The following is a 23,024-nucleotide window of genomic DNA, read 5'->3' on the forward strand; positions in this document are numbered from 1 at the left end:
GGAAATGTGTTTCTTTTCCTATAGCAATGTGTATATGTATATGTAGTAAAGTGTGTATTGATATGAATTGGCATACTGTTCACTAAGGTACCAATAGCATCAGAGTTTACCTTTTGAAGGAATGAAAGTAAACAATGGATTTGAAGAAGACGCCATTTGAAGGCCGAAGATTGTAATGCTAGAGCCTTAGGTTGTAAATTGAGTGTTGCACTGACATGTAATGTAGTTTGCGGGCTCGTTTCAACCAGGAAGTTCTTATTGGTGATTTAGCATCAAGACCAAAGACTTGATGGGGATCACATCAAAGGGGTGGATGAAGAAGTGTGAGGGTTGAGAAGAGGGTAACCTGAACCTCCTTTTTAGAACCAGGGAGAACTGTTGCAGAAATGGGAAGTGATGAAATTGGAATCTGAATGCTTGGTGCAAGAAAGGGGTGGAAGTTTGCAGTCTCTGCCATAGTTAGGTGCTAGGCAGGAGGATTGTAGGGGTGAATTCCAACCATGGAAGGGGTAGAGCGCCTTAGGGGATGCTTTGGTTGCAGGTATTTATGTTGGCTTGTGGGCAGATCTCATATTTTACTGATAGATTGGGGTAATGCAGAAGAGATAAATACTGGATAGAAAAAATCAGGGTGTTTTACACCTTGGAACCCGATTCAATGTTCCGGTGATGAGGTTGTTTGTGGAAGTGAACTGACAAGCTTTTAGGGGAAGCCCTTTCACTCATTGGCAATCTGGTGTACAACAATCTTTTTAGCTCAGATCCTTGGAAAAGATGCAATGGGAATTTGAAAATGAAGTATTAGGAAGATTTAGAGGTAGGCAAACATTGTTAAGCAAAGATAAAATGCAGATGCTTATTGACAACAGATGAAATGAGACTGTTGCAATGGGAACAATCCAAGTGAAACTGTGTCGTTGTGGAATGCCTTATTAAAAAACAATCCAAGAAAAACTGATATTTCATGGAGTCAAATACTTTGTATTCTTGGAAGGGGTTACTGAGATGCCACCTTTACATTTTGTTTCCTTACACTTCCTTCTCTCGTCATCATCATCATCCGAGCCGTATTCCAACTATTTGGGTCGGCTATACGAATCTTGTTCACTTTTCCACTCTATCAAAGGCCATACCCTCAGTCAAGACCATAAGCTACCATATCTTTTTTTATTACTTCCATCCATGTCGTTTGAGGCCTTTCCCTTGCCCTTTTAGAGCCTTCTACTTGGACCAAATCACCTCTCTTAACCGGTGCTATCCTAGGTTGCACACAGACCACTTAAGTCTACTTTCCCTCAGACTTGGACCAAATCACCTCTCCTAACTGGTGCTATCCTAGCTTGCACACAGACCACTTAAGTCTACTTTCTCTTATTTTATAGCCTATTGGTGCTACTCTTAAGTCCCCTCGCATTCTGGGTTCTATCCCCCCTTGCCTTGCCTTGTCACTCATTCATCTCAACATTCTCATCTCAACTACACTCATTCTTCAGATATGTTGTTCCTTGATCGCCCAACGTTCCACCTCATAAAGCATGCTGCTCTTAAAGTCGTCCTATAGAACTTCCCTTTCTGTTTCATTGTTATGCGATGATGACATTAGACTCCAGAAGCACATCGCCCTTTCGTCCACTTAGCTCTAATTCTATGAGCAACATCTTTCTCAATCTCTCCTTTCACATGGATTATTGATCCAAGATGTTGAAAATAGTCTCTTTTAAGTAATTCTTGGCTATCGATCTGAACTAAGGCCTCCTTTCTGCCCCATTTTGTAAACTTGTCCTGCTAATTTTAAAACCTTTATATTCGAAAGCATCCCTTCCAACATTGCATTTACATCATTTTACCTCCTTTTGTGCTTTTTGAAATATTAAAACAATAATGTTACTTATCAGGAAAATAAAATCTTAAGTAGAACTGATTCTGCAATAACTAATCTGGTCACTAGATCTAACTTGGACTTGTGCTTGTCAAGAAACCCTGTATCTAATTTTAAATGGCTGGTTACACATATTTTGATAAAAAACTTGTGTCATGGCTTGTGTAACTTTCTACTGTTCTAATACATAATCCATAATATGTATTAGAAATTGTCTGTTACTAAGTAAATAGATTTTTGAGACTTGTAATAATCAAATAATGATATACATGCATACTTTTCTGTTTTGGGTTGATAGGAAGCAAATAGGGTGGTTAAGCAAGTGGACAAGTATGGGCAGCTTAGTGAAATACTTCTCCCTTACTTGCGGTGTGTGCAAAGCTTCCGCAACAATCATTTTGTGGATGCATATAATGCTTTCGAGAAGTCTGCGAAGTAATGGTTCTATTTCACTTCAATTTTTTCATTCCTCTTACGAGTCGTAAATTTCACTTTGATTACCTCCATAGAAGTATACAATTCCCATAGTAGCAAGTTTTACTATTGGTACCTTGTTATTTCTATCTCCTATAATTGACCTGCAGAGCTACAGTGCCTTTCTGCAGGAATTTAGGAACTGGGAATCTGCATGGGCCATGGAAGCTATGTGCATGGTTGCATATGAGATGCGGAGACTAGCTGAAATGGTAATGCTTTAAGCTCACTTGAGAATTTGTTTTTCTCTATATTTCTTTCCTTACAATCTTAATCGTAATTGCAGGCTGACAGAGAGTTGGCTGCTGCTGGGAGAAACCCTGAGAAACTGAAAGGAGCAGGCTCTTTCTTAATGAAAGTTTTTGGTGCTCTTGCTGTATGTGTCTACGTATATCTTTTTTTGTGGCTGTATGTGTCTACTTATATCTTTTATTGTGGTCTTCTGTCTATCTTTATGTGCCAAACTGAATCCCTTGTCTACCATGGATTCTCTCATAAATGTTCGAGATTTCTGTACGGAGTAAAATGTTTAGTGATTTCTGTTTGTTTCATCTCTGTTTCTTATATTAAGAACACTTGTTTACCCTTCATTCTCTGAATGATGAAATCGTAGAGTAAGGGATACTTGTTTGCCCTTCATGTTCTGAATGAGGAAATCCCTTGATTCTCTGAATGAGGAAATCGTAGAGTAAGGGATACTTGTTTGCCCTTCATGTTCTGAATGAGGAAATCATAAAGTAATGAACATAGTATTTCTGCTACATCTTTGCATTATATCTTGAACTTTTGTTTTATATAGGATTTATTCTTACAAAGGGGTGTCTACCATTGGTGCTTCTTTCCTGGACTCTCAGATGCTTAGTGGTTAAGACAGGCTGGTTGACTTGTGGGACTTAGATGCCTTATCAGTCCAGCAAACCTATAACTTCAAGCTCATTCCTTGAACTTTTTATTCGGAAGCTTTTTTGAAAACCAGATTTCTAACAAACCTATGGCCTTATTTGGGTGTCTAAATAGCCTTATCCCATCCTTATCTTTACCTGCCATTAGGTGCAATCTTAGGAATGGGCACCATCGATATTCTTTTGCGGATAATGAAAAAAGAAATACATCTTTCTTGGCTGATAATGGGAAAAGAGGTCATTTTTTTGTGAAAAGTATGCAAAGAGATGATTGTCTTTTAGCATAAGTAGGTCACAACCACTCTTGTCTGTCAGATTTCGATTCGAGTGGTTATGAGTATGTCTTTGACTAAACTCAAAGTTCAAAGAAAAATTTCTTGAACTTCGTGGCACACCCCAAGCCATCCAATTTGAAATCTAATGGCTAGGAATAATTGTTACCTTCTTGTAGCAAAGATAAATGATTTCATAGTATACAATCCCTTTTTTTTTCTTTCTTCTTTGTCTCTCTCAGCTAAACCCCTCTATTGGCTGCATTTGGAGTATTTACAGGTTTTGATTCCAGGAGTTGTTCCTGTGGGTGGTGTTGCACCAAGCGGGTCAGGCCCCTATTTCTCAGCACTACTATAAGGGAGTTTTATCTCTAAGCCAAAAAAGGTGGATGTCCAAAAGGGGCCTTTGTGAGATGACTTAGAGATATTTATACTTCAGCAGGCCCCTGCTTGATTTCTTCCATTGTTCTACTACATAGGTTGCTCTATTGATGGCCTTGCGTGAAATTTAATGGGTGTTGCCTGCGACTCCATGCAGTCGTCCGTGTAGTATCTTATATTAACATATCAATGACCAAACCCATGGTCACCCAATATCTTATTGGCCCTTGTTTCTATTCATCAACAAGATATGTGTTTGATTGTTGCTCCCAATTCCGTGAATTGCAAATCACTAATGCAAGAACATTACAGGAGAAAGTATCACCATTGAATATCACCTGAAGCTTGCCTTTATGGATAACACCTAATGTGGTGTGCTTCTCATAGGAATTGATCTGATTACCATATCATGTGTGGTAACTTGAGTATAATTGTCAACATCGTTTTCACCATTGAATATTATCTGAAGCTTGCCTTTATGGAAATGTAGAGATGAAGATGTTGAGATGAATGAGTGGCAAGACAAGATATAATTCGAAATGAATGCATTGGGGAAAATTAAGTATGGCACCAATAGGCGATAAGATGAGAGAGAGTAGACTTAGGTTGGTTAGCCATGTGTGGCACAGACTCAGTACAACACCTGTTAGGAGGTGTGAGTTAGTTCGAGTGGAAGGCTAAAAAAAGACAAGGGGTAGGCCCAAAAGGACATGGTTGAAAGTAGTGAGAAAAGATATGGGGACTTATGGCCTCACTAAGGGTATGACCCTTAATAGAGCAGAATGACATACCGGGATTTGTGTAGTCGACCTCAGATTAGTTGGGATAAGCTTTGACGATGATGATGATGACCTAATGTGGCATGCTTCTCATAGGAATTGATTTGATTCCCAAATCATGTGTGGTAACTTGAGTATAATTGCCAATACCATGGTGATATTTCCTTAGGGCCTGTTTGGATGCACGATGTAAAATTGTTCTCCTAAAAGAAACAAAGAAAAACAAAAAAAAAACTTATTTCTTCACCGTGAATTGAAAAGTATTGCCAGTTTATTTTATCTTGCTCCTAGACATTGTGGGTCTCTCGAAAATCTCACATAAATTTCTTCCATGTTCTCTCTCTCTCTCTCTCTCCTATCCCATGAAGTAATTGAAACTCTTTCCCCTTGCCTTCTCTATCCCTGGAAAGTAAGCCCCCTCTCCGTCTCCAAATGCTTCTCCTTTCTTCTTGGAAAAATTCATTCCCTCTCTTTCTAAACCCCAAAAATAGAAATGCTATTTTTTCTCTCTAATTAAAATCCATTAGCAAATCACTCTCTCTCTCTCTGTTACTCTATCCATGCGGGGTCTCTCTATTTCCCCTATTCTATGTAATAGGTTGACTTCAAATCTCTCGCCTCCCCCGGAAGGTCCATTTAGATCAATGATTCCTAGTTCCAATTCTTAGGGTCTTAAGAAGGAGCATTTTGCAGCTGACTTTTTGTATGTGTGTGTGTGTGTGTGTGTGAGAGAGAGAGAGAGAGAGAGAGAGAGAGAGAGAGAGAGAGAGAGAGAGAGAGAGAGAGAGAGAGAGAGGTGTTTTCAGAAAAGAAACATATCATGAAAGATTTTGATTGTTAGGAGAGGTAATTTCATTTATCTGGATTTTGAGTCAGAAGATGGATAGAGAGAGGTGATTCATTTTGGAATGGGAAGATGGGCATGTGAAATTTGATTTTGATGAGTGTGAGAGTGCTCCTAATTCATTTCCGAAGCATTTGAAACAAGAGGAGTGAATCAGGGCCTTGTGAGTGAGAGCTGGAAGCTAGTATGGTTCTTTTTATTAGTCTCTATGTTCCCTGTTTTCAATTCCGAAAAGTAGGTCTCTTTCTCTCTCTAGAGTTTGATGAGAGAATCAAGGGCTTTTCGTGTTTTTTGATATGCAAAAATGCCTCCTAGATTTCCTATTTTTTGTTGGGGGCAAATTCAAAGCCAGAGATTAGTGAAAGGAAAGGATTTATCTCCCCTCCTAGTGTGAAATTTGGTGGTTATTTATGGGGAAGGAAAGCAATAGCTGGTGTGATTTTTGTGCAAATCAAGCAATAGCCCGACAACCTTCCCTTCCTTGCCAAACAATATAAACAGCTCATTAACGGCAGCCTCACAATCTTCATCATATTTCCGGCAAGGAAAGGAAGTTTGGTGAGTTTTTCAGGTAAAGTTTAGGGATTAGGCTAGGTCTATGGGGTTAGAAATGGTGAGGTTAAATAAAGTTTTGGGTTTGAATTTCAGGGTTTAATAGAAGGTTAAGTTGCTGGAATTCAGCAGGTTCAGTAAGACATGAGGATGTTATGTTGGATTCTATGGTTTTTAAAGGATTTAGGTTTAATCTGAAGATGAAGAGAGGAAACATTATTTCAGAGCCAAAGTTTATGGAAGTAGAAAGAATTGCTAAACATAGAAGGATGCCTGTGATATTATAAATAACAAGAGAAATGTATAGAAGTTCAAGGACCTAAGAGCAAAGATGAAGAGATTAGCACTTAAAAGAAGCTAACTAAATTTTTTAGTAGGAGGATGAGTAAGAAAACCTATGAACGAGAATAAAGATGATAAGAAACAACAAATATTAATAGAGCCTCAAAACCAAATAAGCCCAAAACTTCAGAGGTCCTAACAGGTGTTTTTCTCTTTCTAAACCCTATGATGTGTGCACAGAAGCTCTGCAACTTTTCTTTAACCTCTCTTTTTCTCGCTCTAAAATCTTAAGCTTTGATACACACATTCATGCTCTGAATGAATTAAAAACCCTTTACATAAAGTGTTTAATCCGAGAGTCCGTACTAGGCGGGACTCTCAGTAAAAACAAGAATAGGCCAGTCAACCTGTACAAAATGGGCTTATAGATCTACCCGATTACAAAAGATTTACAGTGAGATTACAAAAAATGGGTTTATAGTTTTGCCCGTTATAGTTTGTTCATTCTATTTTATAAAACCAAAACAATATATCTAATGGCTGATAATCCGAGAGTCCCTACTAGGCGGGACTCTCAGTAAAAAAAAAATAGGTCAGTCAACCCTGTACAAAATGGGCTTATAGATCTACCCGATTACAAAAGATTTACAGTGAGATTACAAAAAATGGGCTTATAGTTTTACCCCTTATAGTTTGGTCATTCTATTTTATAAAACCAAAACAATATATCCAATGGGTGAGAATTTTTCATCTTGTATTTTACTTGATTGACAATAAATACAATTAGGGTTTATATATTGATTCAAAAAGTTTAGTTTTGATATAAAATATATATTTTATATTTTATTATATTTTTATTATATAAATAATATAATACATACATTTAAAACACCCGGTTCTGGGTTTGGTGGACCAGAACTAAACTGAATGTTGGGTCCCTATTTCCGAACCAAGATCCAATCCGCTGGGTCCAAAAATTGTCAGGCATCGACCCCAGGCTGGTCAACCTGACCCCTTTGCTATCCCCAATCTTTAGGGGAAGTTTAGCTTAGGTTTGGAATGTTTGGGCTAGGATTTGTGATAGGAATTGAATCGCTCACATTTTTGGTTGTTATGAATGTTAGATGGGGATGTGTCATATAAGAGAGAGCGAATAAGGGGCCCAAGCTTACATGTGGAAGACCTATAATCGACAAGTTGAGGTTTTGGGGATTCTTTTTTCACCAAAATAAAAAATGGGCTCTCCTTTGAGAGGAGACTTTCTTTATCCTAGATTGGAGTTGTAAAATCACTCTTTCGGACATAATAGTTCTGGAATCTCTCCTTTGAAGATGACCTCTCACTGCCATCGGAAACCGATTTATTATTTAACTTGAATTGATTTTTCCATAGGTGTACTTGGGTTTTTATAGAGGTTTGGATCGCTTTTTATTTTATTTTATTTTTTTGACAAGGTTACATAGGTATGGAACTTGCGACGTAGCGCTATGAAAACTCAGCTGTTACCACCTTGACCAAGCCCAATTCACGATTTATTTTGACTTATTGACTTGTCAATAGGCTTACCTTGGTAAGCATTTCAAATCACTGTTTATTTTGACTTAGCTTGGGATTCAAGCTATCATTACTTTCCTAAGTGTCATAATATTCTAGTTTCTTTCAGAATTAAGTAATTAGTTCTTAGTAGCTTTAGGAAACTAGATCATTGCAAAACAAAGAAAGAATCTTTCACACACAAACAAAATGTTTTGCTATATCTTAATTGCAAGTCTGGAAAGGATCCTATCTTTCCCAAGTAAATTAAACCTTATGCCTAATTAATGCTAAAATTTGTGCTAAAGTCCTCAGCTGGCTTTCGACTATGATTTCTAATCCAACATGCTTGAATTATGTGAAATACGTAGTGATAAAAGTCAAAGATCTTGAATAAATCTTCATTTTGAGCTTTGGATTACTCTAAATGGATATCCAGGTGAAACACTACGTCCTTGAAAACTGATTGTATTGCATAATCTTGGATTTAGGAATGTAATCGTTGAGACCATTAATAACCTATTTTGGCAGGTTCCATGTTAGGTTTATCTTTTTGTTCGTGTTTTAAAACAACCTCATTTTGTAATTTTGCTAGTGGCCATCACCTCTCTCTCTCTCTCTCTCTCTCGCTCTCTCTCGTTGCTTTCGTTCTTTCTTTCACAGCAGTTTCCTACTGCAGTGAAATGGAGCTCCCTTTTTTCCTTTGTTTTATTCTTGTGGGCCATGATATAGAAACTTATTTTATTCGACCTTCCGTTCCCTTTTTTATTTGGCTCCACGTTTTACCCCTAGTAGCCTCCTTTTATAGTATGGAGAGTACCACTTCAATCCCCCCTTTTCTCACGTCACAAGCATTAGAATAATCTATTATGCAAAAGGTACTTGATGGAGGATTTCATTTTTATCGAGGACTTCTCATTCAATTTCTCGAGCACTGTCTCTTCCTCTTCCACATGAAAGTTACAAGAAAGTGGTGGAAGCAAAACATAGGAAAAAAGAGAGAGGGTTCATATAGTAGCCGTCGGGATTGAATAAATTCTCTCTCTAGAGTTCCATCTCTAGTGTGTATGGACACATGCTAACCAAGAGAGACAATGAGTATTTAGGTCTATTGACCTTTGGTTGATGTAGGAAGTTTTATGAATCCTTTTTGTATCATCCATTGATTGATATAATTTTCTGGATCTTTTCTTGTGTCATCCATTGATCAATGCAAGAAAATTTATTCTTGCATCTCATACCCAATCAACAGTCTGTGAAGCATTTTTATAGGAATTTTGTTTCCAATCGATGTTTAACGATATTATATCAATTGGAAGACATTTTAATATTTTAAACTGTGGTTTTATACGGGTCTCTTCAGTGTGCAACTCAGGGATTCAGGAATATTATTTCCAAACTAGCTATATCCCAGGACCCGTTTGCACCTCAGAATCTTACCGACACGGGGATGTTTAACACTTCGATGAAAGCAAGTTCACTTGCCCCTCCATATCCCCTATTTTTTGTCTCCTTGACTCTTTACTAAATATCAAAGTCCATTGACCCTTAAGTAAATTTTAAGGGATAGCCGAAAGCTTTTCGCCACGGTATTAATTTGACCGCTATGGGACCCACTTGAAAGGTGGAATTTATGTCCACCGAGGTGAATCCATAACCCGGTGAGACCATTTACCACCATGGTGATTATTCATTGCGATGCAGATCTTGTCCACTGTGGTGAAAACTCAACAGGGTGAGAATGCAAATAACCAACAATTTTGGAGTGTTACGTGGATCAATTCTGGAGATAAATATTGGAAACTTGTTGAAATAAAGGAACCAGGATTGTGTAAAGCTCGGAGTAGTTTGATGATGCTCATCTTTTAAGATGGCCTAAGAGGTTCCAATTTTCTTTGAATATTGAAAGGTGGTAAAGTAAACACCAATAGTATCTGCCTGCGAGCCACACTCCAGGAATAAGCCGCCTATCTTCTGATTTGGTGACTGACCCTGTCACACGCGGAGCTTTGCAGGCTTTGTAAGAAGCAAGGGCCATATGTGGTAATGATCTCAGATGTCACTATAGTAGGGGACACTATTGCTTAGTGGTGGGACTCAGGTGCCACCAGACATGTCTTCAAAATTGGAGCATGTTTAGGGCCTCTGGAGATTGCGGGGGAATGTTATTGTACTATTTAGGGGCTACCCCATCTCTGCCAATGTAGTTGGCAAAGGGATTGAATTAAAATGCATGTCTGCAGTGGTCCTTACTTTCTTAGTTGTATGTCATGCCCCAAAAATCCGGAGAAACCTCGTTCAACATAAGAGTTAATGCGCCTCAGTAGGCATGTTTAAATAAGATTGGTTTTTAGCCTTTGCTGTGGGTAAGTTGGATAAACATATCAGTAACCCAAGTCAAGAGCATTGGAATGCGGTGTATAGGCTCCAAAATTGTTTCAAAAGAACTACATTGTGGGTGAATCCGCTACATTAGAAGGTTATAGTGACGCATACTGAATTTTGATGAATTCATGACTACGAGCTGATGAATCTCCACTTATGGTGGGGTGTCTTACTTAGGGTTCCAAGAAGAAGACTCATATCTCGAGATCCATAAAGGATAACAAGACAACTGCCTTGGAAATTACTAATAAAGAGGCTAAGTGGCTAAGGGCTTTTTGGTAGACTTACGATCTATTCTTGGACCTGTGCAGTCTCAATTGTGTGAGACTGTGAAGCTGTTGTATACCAAGCAAAGGGTAAAAGATTTTTCAAAAAATATATATACACTCACTTGAGTTCACAGTCAATTGAGACTTTGCTTGAAGACGGAGTCATACAATTCTTCATGTCTACTCTAACCAAAATTTGGCAAATCCATTAATAAAAGACCTTGCAAGGGACCAAGTCTCCAGGCAGCTAGAAGGATGGGTTGAGCCCTATGTGTAATATGTCACAGGGTGATGGGAACCCGACCTAGGACAAGGAGATCCCAAGTCCAAATTTCAAAGGAAAAAAAAGGTCACTTATTATGAAAATTTATAAAATTTCCACTCCATCCTTGCTTTGTGGTACAATTTACTGCAAATGATGGAGAGGCTGAGTTCTACTCGTAATGATTCCATTTGCTTAGATGGTGTAAAGCCTATGCTCGGGTGTTGCACTGTAACGCATCTTCCATGGAGTCACCTATTTGGATGTGGAAGTGGAGGCTGCTTCCTATGGGGAATTGAGCCCCTGGAGCGCTCATAAATACTAGGAATGGCACAGGGCCTCTCCAATGTGCGAGCTTGTTAGAAAACCACAACTTTTGAATGTGCGGTATGTGGGAGGCTTATCAACAAAGACATAGTTGAAGGTGGCTTTTTACATAATAATATGTGGAGGTTCAAATATGTAGAACACCTTCACTTATGCATTCATCTTTCCTGATATATATGGAGAAAGGTTTGTTGTTTTGAAACGGGTGGGGAATTTTTAGCTTTATTTTTTTGTTGGTATTTCAAAACAACCTCGTTTTGTAATTTTGTTAGTCCATTTTTATAATGTCGTCCTTGTGGACCATCATCTCTTCCTTTCTCTTTCTTCTTGTTTTTTTTCTTTCCTTTCGTGGTGGTTTCCTACTACAGTGAAAGGGAGCTTCTTCTCTCTTTTGTGTTCTATTTTTTGTGGACCATGATATAAAAACTTATTTTATTCCACCTTCCCTTTTTGATTTGGTGCCACATTTTACCCCTAGTGGCCTCCTTTTTTTGAATGAAAAGACCACTTTAATCCCTCCTTACATGTCACAAGCATTGGAATAATATATTAGTGAAAGGGTACTTGAAAGCAGATTTTGGTCTTAGTGAAGAGGTGGATGGGTTTTACTCTCTCTGAGTACACACGTTCCTTCTCTCTCTCTCTATTACCTATCTTCCAATCTCTCAGGCGTAGTCTCTCTTCCGCTCACATGGGAAAGTTGATGGGGTTTACTCTCTCTGAGTACACAAGTTCCCCCTTTCTCTCTCTATTACCTCTCTTCCAATCTCTCGGGTGTAGTCTCTCTTCCTCTCATATAGGAAAGTTACAAGAAAGTGGTAAGCAAAGTTGAGGAAAAAAGAGAGTGGCTTCATACAAAAGTTGTCAGGATTGTGGTAAGCAAAGTTGAGGAAAAAAGAGAGTGGCTTCATACAAAAGTTGTCAGGATTGAAGAAATTCTTCTCGAGTACCATCACCATTGAGTATGAATTCAGGCTATTTATAGCAAGGAGCAATTGGAGAAAACCAAGAGGCACGAGGAGATGGTGTCCATATTTAGATCTATTGACCTTTGGTTGATGTAGGAATTTTTGTGGATCCTTTTTGTATCATCCATTGATGCAATTTTTGGAATTTTTGCTTGTGACATATTGATGCAAGAAATTTTATTGATGTAGGAATTTTTGTGGATCCTTTTTGTATCATCCATTGATGGAATTTTTGCTTGTGACATCCAATGATTGATGCAAGAAATGTTATTCTTGCATCTCAGACACAATCAATGTGTCTTAAGGCATTTTTACCAATTCGATGATATTTTTATAATGAGAGAGAAGTTTATTGGAATTTTGTTTCCAATAAATGTTTAACGGTATTATATCGATGGGAAGAGATGTCAATATTTTAAATTGTGACTTTGTATGCGTCTCTTCAATGTGCAACTCAGGGACTCAGGAAAATTAATTTTGATCTGGCGGTATCTTGGGGATATACTCGTCAAGTTTCATTTGCAACTCGGAATTTTAGTAAGATGGGAGTTAACATTTCGAAGGCAACCAGTTCACTTGCACCTCCAGATCCCCTAATTTTGGTGTCCTTAACTCTTTAGTAAATATCGTAGTTATATCGATGGGAGGACATGTCAATATTTTAAATTGTGACTTTGTATGGGTCTCTTCAATGTGCAACTCAGGGATTCGGGAAAATTAATTTTGATCTGGCAGTATCTTGGGGATGTACTTGTCAAGTTCCATTTGCAACTCGGAATTTTACTAAGATGGGAGTTAACATTTCGAAGGCAACCAGTTCACTTGCACCTCCAGATCCCCTAGTTTTGGTGTCCTTGACTCTTTAGTTAATATCGTAGTCCATTGACCCGTATAGTAAATTTTTTGGGATAGCCAAAAGCTTTTTGCCGCGGTATTATTTTGACCGCATTAGGGCCCACTTGATTGGTGGAATTTATGTCCACCGAGGGGAATCCATCGTCCTGTAATAGTCACTGCAGTGAAGATCTTGTCCACCTCGGTGAAAACTCACCGAGGTGAGAGCCCAAATAACCAACATTCCGTATATCTGATGTGTTGTAAAAATTATGAGGAATTAAGAAAGTAACGAAATGCTGGAGAGCATTGTGGAGTCACATGTTCTATCTTTTTAATCAATGTGGTCCCATATTGTCTTCTATTTGTTTTCGTCAAGGTTTAAAAAAACTTATTGGTGACCCGGATTGTCCGCCCCAAAAACTGTGTTGGATTGGCGGATCGGCGATTTGGATTGGAGAATCAGCCGGATGGAGCCTTAAAAAAATTGCAAAAAATGCTGAAAATCCCTAAGAATATTATTTTTTTAGTTCCCAAAAAAATGGGGGTAGTGCAGTATGTATCTTCTTGTCCGAGTGTCTGTTGATATTGATTTTGATACTATTTTTTATTCCACACGCTAAACACACACTTAGAAATGGTCAAGGGCCTCAGCCTGTTTTTGTTAATCTTTACACTTAGATTGTATACTGCCACAGATGCCCCCTCTAGGGTCTGGGCCAGGGGCTTATATAGCCCTTTTTACAACGGTTACAATATTTGAATTCAAATGCACGTGGTGCCCATGCAGGCCTTAAAGCTTGGTCGTTGGCAGATGGCATGCAGCCAGGCTACCCACGCCTAAGCAGTTACATCTTCAGGCTAACGCCTCTGCCACACCTGGTGCCAGGTGGCCTCCCTCGCGTTAGCGTCCCATCATGCACGTAACCGATCCCTGTTTTGTGCCTCATGACTTGGTCGCCCACCTAGCTGGGCGTTACGCCAGGTTGGCCTGGTCTTCTGGTCCCCCCTCATGCAAGCGTCCCGCCATGCATGCAACCGATCCCTGTTTGCGCCTCATGACCTAGTCGCTCACCCAGCTGGGCGTTACGACAGGTCGACCTAGTTGTCTGGCCTCCAACGAGGCCGTTGCACTCAATGCGCTTGGTCATGCGAACTCCAAGCCGGGTGTTGCACCATGTTACCCACCTTAGTGGGTTCAAATTCAAACTAGGCGCCTGTCAGCTCACAGGTGCCCCTGCATCCCTCGAACTACCCTCGGCAAGGGCCTGTGCACCTTGCTAGGGGCATGTCCACTGCTGCCCCTGCCCGCCAGTGACCCAAGACTCCCACTCCCACACTTCCCTCAAGTATGGGGCTGGTATCGAATTCTCTCGTTCTAAAGCATGCCTGTACCTTGCCTTCAAGTAGTACAACTTTGATGTGTGCACCAGGCTGGGGCTGAGGCTCACAGGGTGTAGTGGCCAACACGAGGGCCAGGCAGAGTCCCAGGTTGGCTGTGCAAGGCACTAGGGGAGGTTTGCAAGTCTCCCCCATTGGCTAAGTTGCATGCATCCATCAGGAGTCCTGACAAGTTATAACTGATGTTATTTTTGTAATTTGATTCGATACAATTAAGTATGCCACATTATCAAAATATCCTAAATTGTTAGCGATTCCCAACCTTGAGATAATTTAGAAATTTTTAACAATTTTTTAGATAGTATCTTTATGAAATAAAAAATAAATTTTAAATGCCATTATTGATTTTGTAAAATAATTGAAGCCTGATTTTGTAAAATAATTGAAGCCCTTTAAATTAAAATAAAAAATAAATTTTAAAAGCCATGATTGATTTTGTAAAATAATTGAAGGCAGGCTTCAATTATTTTACAAAATCAATTATCATTTCTTCTTCCTCCAAAATAATAACGCATATGAACTATGTAAGGGTAACCATTGCAGTAAATGTTTTGTACCTAGTAATTTAGAGAGAGAGAGAGTAAATGTTCTCTATCTAGTAATTTAGTGAGAGTGTGGGAACAAATAAGAGTTTTAGCTAGTGAGAGAGAGCAAGAACCAATGTAGTTTTAGAGCGACTCAACCATGCAAGCCTTGGTTTTTAACTCAAGTGCGAGTTCGAAATCGAGAGAGAGAGTCAAAATATCACTAGGTAACCAACACGTTCTATGTGTGGTATCATTTTCTTAAAGTAAAGTGATTAGACCCACATCGTAAATTTGGGGAAGGAAAGGGTGGCCATGGGTCTTTAAAAGGGGCTGAAGCTCTTGCAATTGCAAATTATACCCAAGCCCCTGCCTTCCAAGTGGGGTAGGGGGGCCCAAGTGAAATGTGTTGCTGTGTAGAGAGAGAAAGAAAGAAGAGGAGAAAAAAGAAAGAAGAGATAGAGAATTACCTTCACCTAGGGGTACCGGATCTTTTCTTCTCTCTCGTCTCTCTCCAAGACGTGCCACAATCTCAAGACTACACCTAGGGGTACCGGATCTTTTCTTCTCTCTCGTCTCTCTCTCCAAGACGTGCCACAATCTCAAGACTAAAACTCTCAATTAGTTGAAGCCTTTTACAATGAGATATAGCGTGATATATATAGAGGTTGGCCCAAAACATGGGTGGATGCTCAGAATTTACCCTAATTGCTAAAAAATACAATTTAATAAAATCTAAAAATGGATTTTTGCCCCTGCCCAACAATACACAAAATTTTGAAACAGTCCCTGCTTCACCCATAGAATATGTGCGATTTTCCTAGAATGATTCGGGATTGCTCCGGCGCTCGCATGGCCAACAGATGATTACTTTTTCATTGGGCTCGGCATGACGATCAATTTGATACTAACTTCGAGCCAAGGATCGTGTTTTTAGGCCACGATCATGCGACTTGAAATTTGTATGAAACTTGAAAACTTCAGATCGATAGTGCGCTTGTTTCTTGATGTATTTCCTTAGTTTTTTCGTTGAATTGCACTGAGCATGCCGTCACAATCGCATTGCAATAAACGCAGCTCGATTTCGTGCCCAAACAAAGATTTAGGAAAACAAAAAAATTGAATTAAGAACAAGAAAAATAAAATTAAAATAAATGGGAATACTTACTGATTTGTTACCTAGGGTTACTACCTTAGGACTTAGAACACCCCACACCCTATCACCTGATCGATGGCGCACTTAATTCCATATCACAATCAGGGTTTCACAAAGAATCCTTTTTCACCTAGGGCATGCCACAAGATGGCACCTCCCTTATCTAAAACCTAGGGCTGGGCATGCCCTCTACCTCTCTTTATAAATGCGATCCACCCTAGACGCTTATAAGGGGTGGCGTTCTGCCTGGAGAGAGCGATGGAGAGTGTGGCATGGAGAGGAGAGAGTGAAGGAGAGAGAACTGATGTATATAGAGAGAATGAGGGGAGAACCCCTCCTTATATAGGCCTCTAAGACTAGGATGATGTCATCAAATCTGGATTCAACAATAACTATAATATTTACGTAATTTGTGAGGTGAGAGAGAATTAATCTGAGTATTCATCTCCAAGATCTCTCTGAGTATTCATCTTTAAGATCAGTCATCATGATCTAGATTGAATATTTAAAAACCTTATCCCCTGAGATTTGACCTATATCCACTTCTAATCAAAGAAGATTTTTGACCAATCAAAACAAATCTTTTAGAAACATTGAGAATTATTTGGAATACTTATTCTCTCTGTAACTTCTCTTTATTTACAAAATTCCGTTTATCTTGCAAAAGGGATACTAGGAACTTTTAAAATAAATAATTAGCAAAGATCATCCAAATCCCATAAAATAATTTTCGCTGAGAAAATATTTTAGGATAAATCAACCAAGATTTTCACAAGATCTTTCAACCAAAGACAATATTTTTCAAAATAAAAAGAAAAAATATTCTTTATGTGTGGGCATGTGACCGCCCCACATCCCACCCATGGGAGCTCCACATGTGTGGGGCCATGGTCCTTAGGCTCCGATGCCCCCCCCCCCTTCCCTAAAAAACAAAGTGGGTTATTCACTATTTTCTAAAATACCTTCGTGGAAAAATTATAGAACCTTCGGGGTTTCTATTCATTTAAAGTCAATTTTAGAATTCTAAGAAATATCCAAAAAATCACAAAAGCACTTATTTAGTTGGAAACTATATTGCTGGAATTATTAAAAAATTTAAAACTTTCATAAATACTATTTTAGAAGTGGATTGGTATCATATAGGTCAAATATTGGTGACAGTCAGGGCACTACATCGGTGCCCGGATCATGATCTACAATTGTCTTCTCAAACCAACTCAACGAGACTCGTGACCAACATTCAAGTATAGGGGCTCATGATTGGCCTGTCAAAGTTGGCAATAAACAGTGAAACTATAGTCCTAATATGTGGATTACAGGATCCCCCCTTAAGGGCAAGTCAACTGCACATATCACTATAGTACAAAAAGGGGCTCTCTCTATGCGCGTGTAGACATATACCTCTATTGGATTGCTTCTCAAAAATGTTGTTGTCATATGTACATGCCATGCGAATGTTTTGTTGAGGATTTGGCCCTCACTCTCACAAACATACATCCACACACATGAGACCACTAAGTGCTCCTGGCCTACAAACAATGTCCCTAGGCACCTTTCTGACTTTAACGACAGATTCTATAAATGCTCAATGATGGTGCTTCTGCCAAGGGAAAAGGGTTTTGCACATGTCCGAGCCATGGACTACCCAACCCTAGGTCACTTCACCAACACACACTCCCACTGAAGTGCAAAATCCATTATAATTTTTTGTATTTACATGCTATCATGGCCTTTAAAGGCACCAAATCCCAGCACTAAGTGCATTGACAAAAAATTCACCTTGTTCAATGCCAACCAAATCTAGTTCCTACTAAAAATTTGGCATTATTCCCCTAGCTATGAATATTTTACAAATATTTCTATATCGCATTTTCCGTTCTTAATCTTGCTACACTTTATGAAATAGTATCATCTGTGCTGTTCAACAACGAGGCAATAATGATTTATACTTAAATCTTTATGAGTATTTGTGATGCATGATATTTGCTTTTTGGTTAGTACCATCTATATGACCCCAATTTAGACCTCCAATTTGAAGCATCCTAATAGCATAAGACCACTAAAGATGATTTAATATAGAAAACCATCCCAAACTTTGTAGTTCCATTGGCATCTCAATTGGTGGATGGATTTGAGGTCTTACGTAAGATGCTCTTGATGTTGTTGGATGAAGGTTCACACGATTTGGTTGCATAAATAAATAGGTCTTAGACAATGGTATGAGGTGCCAAACAGCAGGGTATGGGACCATCCCAGTTTCGTGGTCTGAGTCACCTGTTGGAATCTTCAAAATCATTTTTGATGGAAGTTATATTGGTAATCCTGGTCCCTTTTTGTGTTGGGCGAATTATTAGAAGCCAGGAGGAAACTATAGCATCTCCTATCTGTTCTTTATATATGTTCCTAGGACTTACTGCATTTTCATTGGCCCAGCTGCGATAGCAGATGCTAATTGAGCTGAAGCTATGGGCCCCGTTGCAGGGATACACATTTTCTTCCAATCTTTCATGGGCTCCCTTATTGAAGGTGATTCCTTAATTGTGATTGGGTGGGTGGGGGGAGGGCTCCCGTCATGGAAGCTTGCCAATATTTTAGAGGAGATTCATGATCTTTGCCTTGATAAGCCAATTATTTCCAGCATATAACAGGAACGGCTGAGGACATAGCAGACTCACTAGCATGTGCTAGACATAGGAGGTCTGAACTCTTTATGGGTGTGAAATATCCAGTTTAATGTTCTTTGTTCCCTTTCCTATGTCTTCTCTTCCTTAATGTTTGTCTCAGTGTTGACTTCGCTTTGAAGCAACTTGATGTGATAGTTTCCTCCTCACAACAGTTCTAGGATAAAAGAGAAATAAATAGGTCAGAACTGTTACACGAACCACAAAACGGCTCAATTCTTGTATAAAATTAATGATACCAATACACTTTAGATTGATGTGTCTTTTAGTTTGTGGACTTGACAGTCATCAGATTCGAGTTTTATAATCACCAAATTGTTTAGTGGACTTTGAAATTCAGGAGAATCACCTTCAATTGTTAACAAATTAAAATTGATTCACTTGTGTTAAAGAACGCACCGCAAAGATCTTCAGATTCCTGGTAACCCTATAAGAAAAATTTCACAAGAATGAGCTTTGTGAGCTGATTTCTCCCCAATAGCCCGAAGTAGCGGCTGAAAAATTAATCCTTGGTGCTCATTTAACATTGATGAGAAAATTGATATATATATTTTTGGTTCAGCTTTGATTTCTTTATATGTGAAGGAACCCAGGCTTTCATACCAGAAAGAAATACTCATCAACCTTAAAAAGGTTATAGATAGAATGAAGTTACTATGAGGTCTCTGATTATCTAATAGAATGAAGTTACTATGAGGTCTCTGATTATCTAAATTACGGATGCATTGTCGTGATAAAGGCTGTAAGAGATCACTTAGAAAGGTTGGTGATGCGTATTGGACCTCTGTGCATTATCTTTGTGAATCACATGGTTGAATAGAATTACGAGACTTCTTGTCATTCAGAAGGTTTGCTATTTCTCTTTTAACTTTTGCTTGTTCAGAAATATATTAAAACTTCTCTAGTAATTTTCATCCCTGAATAAAGAATATGGCCTAAAACTTTGATTATCATGGTTTTGTTGTCTTATCTATTAAGTGTTAACCATTATAAATTTTGCAGGGAAAAGGTCCCAAACGTGTGGGTGCATTATATGTTACCTGCCAATTGTTAAAAGTGTATTTTAAGGTCATTTCTCATGCATTCTCTCCTCATTTCCTTCACTGGGTCATTAATTTTTCTTTTCCGGAGAAACTGGGATTTTTAGATTTTAAATGCATTTGACTTTAAAATGGACCGAATTCAAGAATCTTACACATGAGATTCTTTACATATTGAATCCGTGATGATAATATTATCTTGCAGCTTGGAACCGTTCACCTTTGTCGAAGTGTAATAAGGAGTATTGAAACTGCTCGTATTTTTGATTTTGAGGAATTCCCAACCAGAGACAAGGTGCTTTATTGTCGTGTCCTTTATTTTTTCTCTCCTTCATTTCTTGAAAAACCAGTAAGAAGTCACATCTGAATTTCTTTTGCTTCCAATTTCAGGTTACATACATGTACTATACTGGCCGTTTGGAGGTTTTCAATGAGAATTTTCTTGCTGTAAGTGATGAAGTCTTTATTGGTTTGGGGTCATGATACTGTATTTATCATATGCATAGTGATTCAAATTGGAAGTCATAGCGTGTATGTGTGTGTGTGTGTGTGCATGCATGTGCTAGCTGGGGTTTGCATGGGTACACCACCCATTTTATTAATATGGATGAAAATTTAATAGAGATGAAATAGACAATGTGTAATAAAGTATTTACACCATGCAAATCACGAGGCCCAAAGGTGTATTGATTTATCTCATATGGCTTCGAATGTTTATGCTTTCGAGTGTTTTGTTTTTGGCCTCATGCTTTCAAATAAGTGTATGCACACTCTTTGATGTGATTTCCTCTTAGTCATTAGGCATCCGTGAGAGTCAGTCTTCATCCCCACTGTGCCTATATAGCCTTTTTCTAGTAGTATTTGAGCCCTCAATCTCCTACTACTTGTTGAAAGATAAGGCTCTTTTATGGGTTCCCATCTCAAAATTGAGAGATAGTTTGGGATCTTGAATGCCCCAAATCCTATATAATTTCTTCCCTAAACCTTTTGATAGAATACATCACACGAGTTGGTTAAGAATCCAGAAAGTGTATAATAGAGATCAAGAATTAGGAGAAAGAAGGTGATAGAGAAAGAGAGATAGAGAGCGATCACGTGATGAAGAGGGGAACCAAAAGAGAGTCATGTGTGGTGTTCTTTACATCCCACGCCCCTCACTTATGTACTCTTATTATTATTATAAAAAGTGCAATTACAAAAATACGCCTCAAGGGAAATGACAAAACAGTCCACAAGGCCTTAAAACAAAAACACATAGAGGAAAAAACTTAATTATTCACAACACTCCTCCTCAAGCTGGTGCATAGATATCTATCATGCCTAGCTTGCTTAAAATCATTTTTTTTTTTTGATAAATGTTAACATTGTATTACTGGCATAGAGCTACATTGAAGTCCGAGATCACCCTAGAGAAGGGTGACTCGGTAAAAAATGGTGCTAGCCTACCATATACAAAAAAGGCTTTTAAGGCCACCCAACTACAACAATTTACAATAAGCTTTTGCAAAAATACATTGAGAGGGAAAAACCAAAAAAGCGAGCCATATGAAGTCGTGAGCCCTTGGTCCTGAGCAAAAAAGGAGTCCGACCCAGGTAGCGCTTGTCCTTGGCCCTGGCTTCTAGCACCCTCTGTCGCCAATAGATCTTCAATGTCGTTGGACGCCCTCCAAATATGCCTCCAGGAGACGTCCATATCCCTGCATAAATGATCAATTTCGTCAAACAATGAGGCTAAGTACCACGGTGGTGAGCTCGTTCTCCTTGCCCAGGAGATAACATTATAGGAGTCTCCTTCTACTAGCAATAGAAGGGCCCCAGGAAGTATCGAAGAGTTTTAAGCCTGTTAGGAGGGCAAGAGCTTCGGCATGATTGGAGTCCTTTATCCCAATGTTCTCTAAGAAGGTTAGAAGGACGTTGCTTTGGTGGTCTCGAAAGACCCCGCCCCCCCCAGCCCCTGCCGGGCCAGGGTTCCCTATGGAGCACCCATCGAAATTCAGTTTGATGCATCCTTGGGGTGGTGGTTGCCAAGTATGAGGTCTAGTCACCACTCTCGGATGGTGGTGAAGAACATTGATCCATTGGGTGAGGAAAACATTTCCTGGGATTCCTGAAAAAAACTTGTGATTGGAGGCCGAAAAGGTAACCAAAGAGATAATCTTGTGAAAGAGAGCTGGTGTGTGAAGTTAAACTCCTTGGAAGATTCTCAGGTTTCTTTCCAACAAAATGGACCATATGGTTGCTGCAATAGTTGCCTTCCATAACAATCTTCCTGCCTTAGGCCAACATGAGTCAAGATCATAAGTGATCAAGGCCTTGACCGAAAGGGGGGTGACTCATTGTATGCCAAAAAGTTGCAATACTTGACCCCAAAGGTCGAAAGTAAAGTCACGGAGTATGAACAAATGTTGGTTCGACTCCTCCTCGCATAAGCATAGGGCACACCTGTTGGGGAGCGGGATTCCTCTCTTTTCCTCCTCGCATAAGCATAGGGCACACCTGTTGGGGAGCGGGATTCCTCTCTTTTGAAGTTGATCCACGGTGAGAGCTCTATGGGAGCATGCGAGCCAGTTGAAAGTTTGGACTTTTGGAGGAGCAATGGTGGCCCAAACTTTGGATTTGATTGCTGTTGGGTTAGCCGGGAGAGTAGGAGGTAGAATTAATCCATTGTAGACGAAAAGATGGCAGAGGGAGCTAGCGTCCAGGTGATAGCATCGCTTCCTTGAGGCGATAGGAAGTGGGAGTGAAGAGAGGTTGAGAGAGATTGAAAATGGTTAAATTCCTCATCAGTAAGATTCCTTCGGAATGAAGGGTTCCATACTCTCTGTCCCCCTGTAAGGACCTTCTCCTTTGCAACTGAGGATTCTTTGTTTTGAGCCAGAGAGTAGAGGGTAGGGAACACCTCTTTCAAAGGGGAGGGTCCTAGCCACAAGTCAGATCAGAATCTCACTCTAGAGCCTTCTCTAGGGTGATATCTTATGAACTTTCTGAACTAGGAAAGGGCCGAGGCAAAAGATCTCCAGGCCCCTGAAGCATTGTGCCAGTGACTTCTAGGAGGCAACCAAGCACCTTCTAAGATATACTTTTTTCGTAGGACCTTGGCCCAAAGGGAGTTCAGCTGAGTGGCTAGACGCCACCACCATTTCCCATGGAGTGGCTGGTTATGTTTACAAAGGATTCGAATACCAAGTCCTCCCTGCTGTTTGGATAAGCAAATGTTGTCCCATGCTACAAGATGGAACTTTGTCTTATCCGCCTGGCCCGATCAGAGGAAATTATGCA

The 23,024-nt window shown here is 39.4% G+C and overlaps 1 protein-coding gene across 13 annotated transcripts in view; it reads left to right on the forward strand.

Moving 5' to 3' along the window:
• EER5 (proteasome family protein) overlaps window positions 1-23,024 on the forward strand; it is a 62,264-nt gene that overhangs the window by 22,228 nt on the left and 17,012 nt on the right. For all 13 annotated transcript variants that reach the window (XR_016056035.1, XR_016056037.1, XR_016056036.1 and 10 more), the window contains exons 2-7: window positions 2,178-2,314; window positions 2,472-2,565; window positions 2,640-2,729; window positions 19,708-19,773; window positions 19,951-20,040; window positions 20,136-20,192. Coding sequence is in view for 6 of the 13 variants with exons in the window: in XM_088867523.1 (XP_088723649.1) it covers window positions 2,178-2,314; window positions 2,472-2,565; window positions 2,640-2,729; window positions 19,708-19,773; window positions 19,951-20,040; window positions 20,136-20,192 (534 nt within the window). In the remaining 7 variants the exon portion in view is untranslated. The remainder of the gene's footprint in view (window positions 1-2,177; window positions 2,315-2,471; window positions 2,566-2,639; window positions 2,730-19,707; window positions 19,774-19,950; window positions 20,041-20,135; window positions 20,193-23,024) is intronic.

The sequence above is a fragment of the Amborella trichopoda genome, chromosome 5 (assembly GCF_054954075.1).
Source record: "Amborella trichopoda isolate Santa Cruz 75 chromosome 5, AtrichopodaSantaCruz75HAP2 v2.0, whole genome shotgun sequence".
NCBI lineage: Eukaryota > Viridiplantae > Streptophyta > Magnoliopsida > Amborellales > Amborellaceae > Amborella > Amborella trichopoda.